The sequence below is a fragment of the Parus major genome, chromosome 3, assembly GCF_001522545.3.
Source record: "Parus major isolate Abel chromosome 3, Parus_major1.1, whole genome shotgun sequence".
In the NCBI taxonomy this organism is placed as follows: domain Eukaryota; kingdom Metazoa; phylum Chordata; class Aves; order Passeriformes; family Paridae; genus Parus; species Parus major.
The window spans coordinates 24,779,681-24,793,396 of NC_031770.1; the positions used below are offsets into that span (position 1 = coordinate 24,779,681).

At 37.2% G+C, this 13,716-nt stretch overlaps 1 protein-coding gene and 1 long non-coding RNA gene across 4 annotated transcripts in view; one reads left to right on the forward strand and one right to left on the reverse strand.

Annotated features, from left to right (window-relative positions):
- The window catches only part of THADA (THADA armadillo repeat containing), a 154,110-nt gene that overhangs the window by 37,571 nt on the left and 102,823 nt on the right, over window positions 1-13,716 (reverse strand). For all 3 annotated transcript variants that reach the window (XM_015621549.1, XM_015621551.1, XM_015621553.3), the window contains one exon: window positions 8,150-8,235. In XM_015621549.1, coding sequence (XP_015477035.1) covers window positions 8,150-8,235 — 86 coding nt within the window. The remainder of the gene's footprint in view (window positions 1-8,149; window positions 8,236-13,716) is intronic.
- Window positions 1-13,716, forward strand: part of LOC107201773 — a 30,998-nt gene that overhangs the window by 9,565 nt on the left and 7,717 nt on the right. The gene's annotated exons all lie outside the window — the stretch shown is intronic.

A 13,716-nucleotide genomic window follows, 5' to 3' on the forward strand; every position in this document is an offset into this window, starting at 1 on the left:
CTGGCTCATCTATTTTACAGAAAGTCTCTTTAAAATTGGATGTCTCAATGGCAAGGCTGTCAGCAAAATAAGACTGTCTGAATATTTGCTTAGCCTCAGCACACCAGAAAGCAAATCCTTCTGCATTCATCTTGTGTTCCACATGCTCTCAAATACTCTTTTTTCACACAAATATGTACAAAAGGAAAGAATGCCTCTGTCTTATTACAGTGCAGTGGAAATATTCCTGCTTTCAACTTCACAAAGAAATCACGAGAAAAGGCTTCAAGAAAAGGCTTTCATGTAAATGTTTTTTCCTCTGCTTAGATTTAAGTAAACTCTTTCCTTTGGCTTACATCAAAATATCCAACTAAACCATAAAACCACACTGGTTCCCGAAGTAAATGTCAGCCTCTGTTGTTATGATACAGTAACTACATACTTTTATTTACAAACAAACATCACTGTACAGTTTGAATGACCAGCTGCTATGAGAAGGGAGAACAAATTTTGGCTGACCAAAGAAGGGTCCTGGCAAACAGCAGTCTTTCCAGGATGCTGACAGATGCAAAAGAGCCCCCAAGAATTAAGTGTATTTAATTTTATTTTTTCCCTTAAAGGATTGCTTCATTTGTGGGACAGGAAGAATTTCAGCCTGCTTCTAGTACAGGAGACATCTTACACAAGCACTTGGTTCTCCTCCACACCCGACACAAACATCCTCAATCCCCCACACTGATCATGCATCATCTATGTCACGGCATATAGGTTTGAGGGGCTGTTTTTTTAAATCCTATTTGCAATCAACTGATGTTCAGTCAGGTATATGAAGTAAAATGGTCTTTCACCAAAGAAAACATGGTGAAATGGAAATAGCAGACTGGATGAATCTCCAGTTATGAACCTCATGAAAATTTAGTGGCTCCCAAACCTGCACCCTGCTTGTCTCTCCTCTGCTCTTCCCTGCAGTGGCAGGCAGGACCTGTTCATTCTGTTCTGTAGGCAGATACAAAGAGCAAGGACAGAAAAATGTCCCTGCTCAGGGAGTAACAAACCATCAGCTGATGGACAGCTCAGCTGGTATTTCATCTCAGAGGCACTACAGTGTTCAAAAGTGAGAGGAGTAATCTGACTTCCTTCCATATTTAAACTTGCTTCACCTCCTTGCAGAGTTGATCCACTTCTGGAGGATTTGGTAATTTCACAGTGATTATTTAGCTACTGCCAAATGGACAACTCTCCTGATCATCAGGTGTACTGTGTGAGGGGCTACCTTCTGTACAAGTGATTAGTATAGCTCTAAATATTTGCATGCTTCTAGATAAATATTGAGAGTAAATCCTGTATGCAGGCCCTCAAGCACCCAAACCATCTTCCATATTCCTACCAGAGGCTCCAGAAAAAAAGAACAAAGCGGGGGAAAAGGGGAGGAGGTTACTAGCAGCATCAGAAAACTTACTGACACTGTGTAAGGGAAGCCAAAAATTGCAAGACCAGCAATAACATGCTGCTGTGCCTGCAGTACATTGTTATGGGAAGGGGGTCTGAGCATCAAAAATATGAATATTCATCATTATTCAACAAGCCCTGCAAGAAAGTGCAATTGTTTATGAACTGAGATTAAAATCCACTCTCAAACAATCATCCACAGACATCTGAACAGATCATATGAATAGGGAGTAAGCTGAGAGGTAAACAGTGCCAAGAAGAGATTTTCCTAGTCAAATACTAAGGAAAAGTATTTTCTTTCATATTTTTCCTTTTTTATTAAAAGTGGATTAGGCAAAGTCACTGCTAAATGGAAATAAAACCACAAAGAGAACAGAAAAGTCTGTTTCATTACACAGCCATACTAAGGTGACTGTTCATGATCATAAAAAGGGTGTATTTTAAGCAGGATGTTTTCTTTTAAAAACATCTGCAATTTCTTCATCATCAGAGACTAGGCATCAGAACTCACAATACAATCCAAAACTACAAGCATGACTGACTACCAGAATCCACAGACAATTTATTGATGAGAACACAAGCATCCCATTGCATTTTGTACAGCATAAGGGAAAGTTTCCAAAGGAAAAAAGAAGGGAAAAAACCCCACATTATATCTGGACACTGCAACAGCTATTTTTTCTCAAAGGTATTTTTTCTTAACAGCTTCTCTCTGTGCTGGCCCAACACTGAGTTTTCCAGTATTGTGCATTCCTATAAAATCATAAAACCCCATGGAGACAGTGCAAATCAGTCAGTGGTTAGAATCTGAACAGAACCTAATTTTGAAAGGATGAGCAGTCTCTGTCTTCATGTGGGGATAGAATTTTAACTGCTAACATTAGTAAACATGACCAATTCCACTTTCCCCTAGTGTCACTTATTTAATGCAACACCTTTCCATATTCCCTGCTCAACACAGCATTCCAGCAGTATCATGCATACCCTCCACAACCCTCCTCTGAGCACTGTCTCTGCCACCCTTCTAAAATCACTTTTACCTTCCTCCTCCTCCTTGTGTCACAAGTTCTGCTTCCACTGTTTCTTTGATAGCTGTTGGTATTGCACATATCCATCTCCTTTCCCCCAAAATTTATTCTTTTCAGCCTTGGCCCATTTGTTTTGTTCTTCTATCTCACACTAACTTTTGGTCAGTCTTTGGACCACCTCAGCATCCCTCACTTGCTGAGGTGGTCCAGGCCTCTGGCATTTTACTGTCCAGGCAATTCCCAGTCACTCCCTATGTCTTGGACTTCCAACAATGCCACTCTCAACTTCTTCATTCTCCTGTCTGCAATGAATTGGAACACTGAGTACCTAAAAACATTTCCTTTTGACTTGTCTAATTTAATGTTAGTAGGAACCTTTAGTTAAGCATCATTTAGATGATCCTGTAAATATGTTTTAACTCTTTACCTTCCTTACGCCAAAATAAAAATATTTACCCAGTGCCACAGTCAATACACCAGCAAACTTTATATAATTTTTGACAACATAAACAAAAACTGCCTTTAATTTGTTAAGAGTGAATTTCACTTTAAGCTAATTAGACCAAATAACCAAAACACGTGTTAACAAGCTGCCAGTGTTTTTATTCAAATATTTCTTTGACCACACTTCTTAAGAATCTAGGTAAAGAAAGTTAAAGTATGGCTAAAATAATCGACCTAGTTATCCCTGTCAAATTATTACCATTCAAAATTCATTATTTTTTTAAGTTAGCCTGCAGGAAAAACTTGGCTACCATTTAGCTTCTTTCCAGAATAAGAAAATATTAATTAGTATGATACAGAAAAAAGTGGCCATAGCCTTCAAATGCTATTTAAAAGTCCTAGAAATCATGAAATTCCAACAAACATTTAAGAGATTCCAATGTAAAGATCAGTATGTGCTTTCCTTGCAAAGCATTGCAAAGCATCTAGAAGTTTGATAATCCATATTATTTCTATAAATGTATTTTATAACTTCTAATTAAAAAGGACATCTATAACCAAGAGAATGGTATTTCCACTGCATGTTATTTAAAACAGTATTTTGTATTTGAGGACAAAACCTGCAGACAGCTGAAATTACAGCCCGTGTTTCTGATCACATATACAGTGCACAGTATTTTTTGCAACCATTTCTTTAGACTGTGAGCAGCATTTGAGAATCTTAACCAAGCTACATCTACAGAATGCTTAGGTATTTAGAAAATAGCAAGAAAATGGAAGTATGTTTTTGTAAAACTCAAGGAAAGAAAACGAGTAGAATACTGACTGGTCCATTTTGGTATCAAAACAATCTCTTTATTAACAGGATTGATCATGTAAATACTAAGTACTGCTGCCAAGTTTGACAACAACGCTGAAGTTTGGTTAATTTCAAGAACTTTTATAAATTCTTCCACCTCAAAGGTAGAAAAGAAAAATGCTTGATTAGACTACAAGTGGCATCTTTTCCTAAATCACTGATTCATCCTATTTGACATCCTTTTAAAATATTTTCTCTTTCCCACCAAACTTGAATTTTGAAAACACTACACTGACAACAGGCCAAACCAGCCAGAAGATTGACAGCATATATACAGGATAAAGCAACAACTTGGCAGGATTATCTTCAGCAAAATTTTCTTTCATCTTTTCCCTCTTCTGTTCTACATCCTACTTCACTTAGGCTGACAGGGCTCTATCAACAAGTGCCATTTTTTGGAACACAACCCTGGCCAAAATACGCTTCTAACAGCCAAGTATATTATAGAGAGTTGCATCCATTTTTCCCTTCACAAAATGACAAAATACTACAAGCAAACTTTTTCAAGATATGAGCAAGAAGGAAAATGTGACCACTGTGTCTTGTGGCATACTTCACGTGTTACAGAGAGACAGAGCATCCCAGATCTGAGCTTTCACTGCAATTCAACACTCTGGCTCCTGCATTACCAGCACTGCAAACCACAGTAATATTCTCAACTTGTTTTTTTGCTTCAAATACCAATTTCCAGAAGATCTAAAAGCAGGAATGCCTACAACAGGTCCTCTCAGAAGTTCACATATTCAATAGAGGAATTTTATTTAGTGAGACAGTGTCCTACACCAGAGTCCTGTATTCCATCTCTTGAAAAGCACATCTCTGAGTGCACAGGAAAGCCTGTAAGCTCCGATGCACACATGGATCTGGAGCTCTACAGCTCAACAGACCTCTGCTTCTAACTCCTCCTGATCAAAACTTGTGAATTTGCAAATAATCATACACACAGCTAAGGCTGAACATGTTCTCACCTGGACTTGAGGTCATTTTCCCAACCCCTATTATGCCTACAAATGTCACTTTATTCCTCTGTAATATTTGAATCAGGGTAGAAGTGACAGAATATCCTCTGCAAGAGGACTGCATTGTTCTCCCATGAGAATTAGAAGGCCCTAGACATCTATGATTTTTGATCTATAAAAACAGTTAATGTGGCAAAAATACATCAAGGAGGACTGCAAGAACAAATTCCCTGGATGCAATTAGTAATTATTAATAGTGAAAATAGCTCATCAAATAATCCTACACCTGGTAAGAGCTTTCTTTATTCTCAATAAAGGCAAAAATAGTATTTCTATATTTTTAATTTTTTTTTTAAGGCTTGCTTCCAACCACAATTGGTAACAGAATAAAAATATTTTTAAGTTTTTATAGTCTTGGCATTATGCATTGTCTCAGCATATCTGAAAGCCCACAAGTCACATCAAGAGCTGAGAAAAATATTCTAGATTTTGCCTATCACCTCAAGGAAAGAAAACTGTCTTTTCCCTCTAACATGAATCAGGCAACACTTCCATCCAGTCCAGCAAATAGAAATTACTGTGGAGTTTGGGCTGTTTTGCTTTGTTTAAGATAAATAATCATCATTTAACCAGCAGTAAATTTTTAGCTGGACAAGATGCTTTTGGAATCCATTACTCCCTGCCTTCCTTAGCTGACATTTTAAAGCAGACGTTTTTTGAATATGTGAAGTAAATTCCCTAAGGGCTATCCTGCACTTGAAAAGACAGATTTTATTAATTGAAAATAACAAATCACTTACAGAAAATAATCATAATGTAGGAAAGGCCTAGGCAGAGCTGTACTCTGAAAACCTCTTTGTAATTGTAGCCTCTTTAGACAGGCATAATCAATTAGAAGTGGTCTGATTTTAACCAGTTGCAGGCTCATTACATTGCATTCCCATTTCTGTTGATGAAAATCAGTTTCAGCCTGTGGCCTGGAACTCATATACAGCACTTCCTGGGGCCTCTTAGATAAACACATCAAGAAAGAGTTTTATTTGGATTTGTCCCTTACCCTTTATTCATTGAAACAACTTTACAAATCAACATTAGAACAGAATAAAATTGGCTCATAACCAGAGATATGCATATATGAGTAAGATATTTAATCTCAGAAAAGTATAACGCTTCAATTTATAATCATATTTTAAAAACATTTAAATGGGAGACTCAAAACATTCAGCTTTAACTGGTGAGTTTAGTCTTTCTCTTAACTGTGTCATGAGACACTCAGTTTCTATTTAATATAAACACATTACTCCTTCCTTTCAGAAAGGCATCTTGCCGGTGATACATAAAATTGTCCCCAATGTATCTTCAAGTTTTCAAAACAGTACCTCCAGCCTAAGTTTTTACTCTCTGTAGACACTGCCTGAAATATGTAATTTTAAACCTATGCAGGAATGAAACTTTTAAGCAAAACAATACTAATGACCTGTACCCAAGCAGAGAGAATCTGCAAAAATAATTGCTTTCCTTCTGCAGAAATTGTACCTTACAGCACCCAGGTTCAGTACAGTCCACATAAGCTTTGAGAAATAAATTAATTCCCTACACTTGGTAATCCAGTCACAGCATGGTGCAGCCCCTCAGGCTCAAAGGACTATTCACAAGTCAGGGGCATTGGAAAAAAAGAAGGGGAGTTTCCTGGTGTGGAGAGGTCCATAAAAGTCTTTGCAAATGTGCAGCAATTGTTTAAAAAACACAACAGACAAAAAAACCCAAGGATAACTGAAATAGGAAAGAGATAAAGGAAATGCAATGCCCAATAAGTAAGCAAAATGAGGAGCCCTCCCCTGGAGTACTGGCTGTTCCTTCCTGAAAGAAAATACAAAAGTAGAGTTGAAGGATGAGATTCTGAATAATCAGAAAATGAAAAAAACTTCAGATGAAGAGAACACAGAAAAACCAGGATGATTCATACCAGCAAGGAGCTGAAAAAGAGGTACAGGATAATCATTAAAAAAGTGCAAAAATTAATATTCCCAAAAGGATCTCTCTTTTTAAAAGTACCATTCAAAGTAGAAGGGTAATAAGCCCCAATATGGTTGAAAGAGGCTTGTTTTTGTTTATTTTGTAGTTGTGATACACAGCTAGACTTTTCAGTACAAAGGATTATCACTAAGGCCAATGGCATGTGAGGATTTAAAAAGCTTTATTTTGTAGTAATAACAAAAATAAGAAAATCTATTTTTTAATATCAGAATTATTGATGGTAGATAGAGCTTAGCCCCAGAAAAAACACTAAAGAGCCTGGAAAAAAATTATCCCTAGAGACATATTATATTGAAACTGCTTTAGATAAGGTGGTACATTCCACCCAATAAAGCATGTGGCACCTGCCTAGTCACTCTGTATGTCTGTTCTTCTGTTATAAGGGCTAGTTCTGCATCAACCTGTCTGAAGAAGTTAATTTCAGACATGTTCATCACCAATTTGCTTTCCTAACAAGTATCACTATTTGAACTATAACATGAAATCACACCAATAGCAATTTTAGGATTAGAATGGAAGTGCATCAGGTGTAGGCAAAAAACAAGCAAAAGGAATTGGTTTTAAAATTAACAGTGCCCACAACATGATTTTCTGAAATAAAGAATGGCTCCAGTGACTTAAATGCAGTGTTAAGAGTTCTAATGAAATGACAGAACTATTCATTAATTGCCTTCCTGGACTGACAAGGTAATTTATTACTCACTTGTTAATAAGAAATGAACAAAACAGGCCCACAAGGAAGCTACTTACAGCTGACTGAAAGCTGCCTACACACTGGAACATGTGAAGAGACATCCCTTCCTCCATACCTTTGTTTTTCTTATTGTTCACAGCTTGTTTTGTACTGTTGCTAACTATAATCTACGACATTAAAACCACTGATAGTTCTCAATAGTTCTTAAAAAAATTCCCATTGATAAAGAATCAAAATGAAAAAAAGAAGCTGAAATAAGCTCTCAGCTATATTTTATAAAACTTCTAAACATTAGAAAATACTTTCCCTAAAACTATTTCAGGTGTCTCACAAAGAAACATTTCTATGGTTTTACAGAATGGTTAAAGTAACAATAGTCCGGGATTTGGATTTTGGATCAAAAAACCATTTTGGAACATGGAGAGGATCTTTTTTTTTGCTGGCTATTCTAGGACTAGGAATACTACAAGATCATCACCTCAAGCCTTGGCATGTCTTCAGTACCTCAGTTTTCTCCTCAACAAAACCTAGGACTAGCTTTTGAGAAGGCAGAATAAAGGGCCTACTTCTACAAAGCAGCTAAAGGATTCCAGAAGTCAGCAGGTACCTTAAGCACAAGTAATGTTTCTCCAGATTCAACAGGGCTCAGAAATAGATACAGATATTAAATCCAACGTATAGAATAGTACATTTAACTTACCTTGCTTTTGAAACTTTTCCAGGTGAGTACTCAACATCACAAGGACATCAAGATAGGCAGCTCTGGTCACCAAACAAGGATTTAGCCTAAAAAAAAAAATTCAAGTTTTTAAAGCTTAAACGCTATAACCTTATGCTCAGAAACAGCAGTTAAACAATCTAGTTTGGCATGTCTATTTTAATTTATAAAGATAAACTACTGGTCAAATTAGACTGTATATATAATATAATTAGGCCAAATTACCTAAGCTTCACTTCCTGGTCCACTCTGAGTGACAGTCACCTTTGCAGAACTGGCAACACCTTCCTCCTCCAGCCATTCCACTAAATGGCAGTTGATAAATTTCATTATTACTGGATGAACCAGCTTGTTGTAGCACCTACTACGTCTTTATCTTGTTTATAGATAATGGGTCGAACTAAATGCATCCAGAAAAGGAACTCTTCGGTTCTTACTGTTACAGCTCATAAACGAGAAACTTCCCTTGCAAGGTACCTGGTACATCTTTTTAATGGCCACAGCTCTCTCACTCTTCTGATGATGACCAGAGGTGTTCATGTTTTTAAAATTAGGTATTTCTTTTTCCAAACAAGAATATTAGGGATTTTGTGTATATAATGGAAACTGGCAATAAGCTACTTTCTACTCTACCTTTTCAATTTGCAAGTGAGAAACATCTATTTTCTCCCCAATATGAAAAATAAAATTAGGTTAACAACTTCATTTTTCTTTGTATTACTATCACTGAAACATATTTAGCCATAAAAACTCTTTAAAAATGTAACTTAAAATGTGAACAAACAGGAAATCTATTTCAAAACACAGAAATTATTCTAAAGAGCTCAATGGGACTTGTACTAAAACAAAAACTTTCAGAATCAAGCAGCACAAGCTTGAAGTATGACTAATTCTGCTCAATATTTAATTTCTATTTTATCTGGCACTTTCTTTGCATGCTTATCTCGATGTTTGAAACTTCCAAAAATTGTGAATTAAAAATGTTCCAACAAACATTCTGAACTCTAACTTTAAACACTATCTTTAAAATTCAAGAAAAAAAAAAGTTTTTCAAGTAAGATATGTCATCATAAAAATGGAAGGTTTGAGGTTCTCGCATAGTTTGGCTGCTGTATTTGCCTATGGAGAGTTAGCCTATATACCTAAAAAACCTTAAAAAAAACAACTTTAACCAGAAACACTGCTCTCACCTTCAGTAATAAACTCTGCAAGAAGCCTAAAATACTTACGCCTTCATTTATGGACTACAATATTAATCATCTGCATAATATCTGCTACCAGGATCTCTCTTTAGAAGAGGTTTTTTTCTTCTCCTTTTGCATAAAAAGAGACTTGTTGGACACTTTCTTAATAATGAAGTAGTCTAGGTTCATACCTCCCCAAACTTCTTCATGCTTGTCTCCTACCACCTGTCTTAACGCACAAGAGCTAAAGGCTGCCTGCTGAGAAGATGCACATTATCAAGAACCAAAGCCTTAAAACGCCAAAGCAATTTTAATATGGCCTATTTTTGAAAAGTCATATTAGGCAGACTTAATTTCTATCCACCCCGGTTAAGCAAAGATCTTTCCTGCATCTTGGGCATCCAGTTGCTGCCTAAGATGTTCTTCACAAACGTGTAAAAACACCACCAAGGAACACTCACAGAGTTGGGAGCTCAAACTATGAGAAAACAGAGGGCCTGATCAGTCAAAGGCTCAGAAGAAAAACAATCCACAAGAGGTCTCTCACAAATGGATGAAAGCAGCCACAACAGTTTTCAGCCAATAGGAGGAACCTAATGGGTCTATTGCGCTTCAGCTCCCTCAAAAAATGGATGACTTGCTTATCATTTCATGTTTTCAGCAGAAAGAAAATTTCCAATGTACAAACTGTGCCTTGGGCAAAATATAGCTCATGCAACTTTTACTGAAGAAGAGGCAACAGCAACACTGGCATGTTTTTTATTCTGGTCCAGCTTTTAAGCATTTACCACTTCATTTTAAGTATGTGCATATGCATGTTTTGATTTTGAAATGAGACTTTTCCAGCATAAAACATGCCAAACGTTTGTCCTTGGCTGGTTCCATTGCTCTGGTGATGCTAGTGAATTCTCATCCATATGTGCCAGATGGACACAACAGGAAATTCAGTTTTCCAAAACCAAGAAACATCAGCATTGTTCAGACTGTAGCAGAAAGCTCAATCTTGAAGACAATCAAACTGTGATTTACGTAACAGATCTGACAGCCAAAAATCAGTGCTGAACATTTCAAATTATGCACTGCACAGTATTTAACATGACCTGTTTGTGCAGAACTTCAGCAACAAGAGTGGGAATAGTACAAGATGTTTCCTTTTTAACACCAATACCAATAAAGTGATGTTCTCATAAACAAGATTTAAGGAAACCTTCCTCCAAACAAGAAAGTCACAGCAGTAGCAAAAGGTGAGAGCTCCAGACATCTGGAACAGCATTCCTTTTTTCTTTCCAAAACCCAAGAATTATTTCATTTCCCTTCCAACCTGGTTATTAATGGAAACAAATACATCATATGCTCACTCCAGATGATAAACTGTACATGACTCTGAACGGGGTAGAGCTAGAGATGGGTAGGACTCTCATATCTAAGGGTATATCCACCCAGAAATATAAAATAGCTATCAAAACAATATTCATACCATTACACATCTATACTAATAGCAGGCTAGTGATGCCAGGTGATCTGATTGAAGCGATGCTTTGTCCAGGCTATCCATTAGTTTAATGTAACAACAGCACATCTGGAAGTCAAAGAGCTGGCACCAAAGACCCAATGGCCACCTGACATACTGTGTCCAGATGCCTTGAAACATAATTTTCAGAAGTCAAATTTGTTGCTTTGTGTTTGGATATAGAGCTCATAGCCAGCCTGCTCCTGGAATCCTACTGCACTTAGGAGCTTGCCCCGCGCTTTCTAGTACTCCTTCATAATGCTCTCACTTGGAGTTTGATTGTCCAGGTGGAAATAAAAACCAGGTCACAGGCAACTGCTGCATTAAGTTCCACTAACAGCTAATACTGCAGAATGTATGAACACATCTGACCAAAGAGAGGTCAAAGGCTGCCCTGTCCTGAATAATGTGAAAGTCAAGCACTGTCACAGACTGGACCTGCCAGAGGGAAGGAAGACTCCTGCAACAGGCAGGAACAGAAAGAATTATTATTTCGGATTACTACTTAGCAAGAACAAGATGCAGGAAAAACTTATTTCTGATTTAATCAAGGAGAACGAAATGACGATGGGAGGAGTTGACATGATCATCCCATGAGGACAGGCTAAGAAAATTGGGATTGTACAGCCTCAAAAAAATTACAGACTTCCGGCACCTAAAGGGAGCCTGCAAGAAAGAAAAAGACTTTACAAGAGCCTGTAGTGACAGGACAAGGCAGAATGGATTCAAACTGAATGGAGGCAGGCTTAGATTACATATTAAGAAGAAATCCTTTGCTGTGGGGGTGGTGAGGCACTGGAATAGGTTGCCCAGATGCAATGGCATGCCCCATCCCAGGAGGTGTTCAAGGCCAGGTTGGATGGGGCTCTGAAAAACCTGTTCCAGTTGAAGGTGTCCCAAGCTCACAGCAGAGGAATTGGAACTAGATGATCATTAAGGTCCCCTTTCAACCCAGGAGATTCTAGGATTCTATGACCATGGAACTCCACAGAATATACAAAGTTATTGAAAGAACACAAGTCAAAGAAGTTAAAGGAACTGAAGATTTTAAAGGGTTTACAATCTTTTTATTTATTTTTGGTTTTTTTTTTTGTAATTGCCCAAAGCTCTAGCTTGACAGTATCTTCAGTATGATGGAAGTAAGTGTATTTTTTTCCTCACTATTTTACGTAGGCCTGGCTGAACAGCAGAAAAACTGAAATCACAGGTCCCAGTTTGCATACTACTGACACTTCAGTAGCAGATAAAGCAGATTTCTGGATTAGATCCTGAAAATAGAAGTCTTCCAAATCTACTCAACTTCTTATCATTAATACTGAACAAGTAATTTGGGATAGAATAGCAGACTTCTTTGCAATTGCATTTTCAATTCTGGCACATGAATATAAAATTTAAAAAGAGTTCAAGACACATGCAGGAGGAAACCTTTTGTTAGCCGTTAAGAGTCTAGGGACTTTTTTCAAAGAAAAAGGTCAATGAAGCTAGAGTCCATTAAAATTCACTGGCCTTTGAAGAGGCCCAAGTTAAGCACTTGTGGAATATTATATGACCAGAGTAACAAAGAGCTATTTGTTTACTACAAGGAACTGCCTGGTAGGTGAATGAGGAAGCATACCCTTCAGGAGATATTCCCTCTCTGGAGACATAAATCAGACTGGGCAGGTTCAGAAGTTCCCTGTGCAACACTGGGGTTTGCTCCAGCTGGCTTTGGCTACCCACAGTAGCAGCAGGGCTGCTTTCATTTCTGCTCTGCCTTTACCTCCACTAAGTATCACTGGTTGCAGCTTAGGTCTATGCAACTGAAATCAATCCTAGACTCTCACAGCTTGAAGCTCTACAAATATTATCTTTAAAATGTTTGATTCACCTTTTATAGTTAAGTCATGCTGAATTTGAGGTAGTCGTTGGTTTGCTTATTTTGGATGGCAGATCTAACACAAACCAAACTGGCATTTATTGAAGAAATCAGTAATATGTGGTCACAGACCTCCTGTGTACTTGGCTCTCACAACTTCATTGCTTCAACTCTATCAGGAACACATGGCTTAACTTTTAAAATTAAGTTTCTCCTGTATTACCGTTTAATTTAAACAAGATCAACATCAATGAATTACAGAGCAAATTACCTTCTTTTCCAAGAGAAACAAAAAGGAGCAAAGAACATGGAAAGCTCACACATTTGGCCTCAGTCCTGTCAGAACACTGGGAAAAAGACAATTTCTTGCTTCTGTAACCACTAAGGTTTGCAGAGGCCCTTAAACAGCATTTCTGCTTATTAAAGGGAACCGTTTATAACCATCCAGATTTCTGTATAAAAGTCAGGATGCTAACACCCCTTTTTAGCAAGTACCAAAGAATTTTGATGCACAGCTTCTGCAGATACTCATCTTCTCAAACCCTCAGTTTTCAGTGACAGTCAGATGACTTACAAAGCCAGCAGCTATTTTATCCTGGATCATTCCTCTTTTTCCACCTCACTTCAAGATGGGGAACAACTGTAACATTTATTTATTGCATTTGTTACATAAATAAGACAGATACAAGCTAGTGATTATGAAATCAAAGCAGTTCATGTTAATATTTATTGCATTAGCTTTTGGTTATTCTAAAAATTCAATGTTTTCCAAAGAGGTAGTTTCTTTTGCTCATATTTTCCCTCATTAGGAAACAGATGTTGGAAAATCATTAGCAGAACAAGCACTATTTAATATACAGCAACTTACAATATTTACTAAAAATTTAACAACATAAAAATCAAAGCATATTTCTTCAAACTCTCAATGAGCACTAAGAAATTTCAAATGCAACCAGACAATTAATATCTCTTAAATAAAAATCCACAATATCTCTCTTGT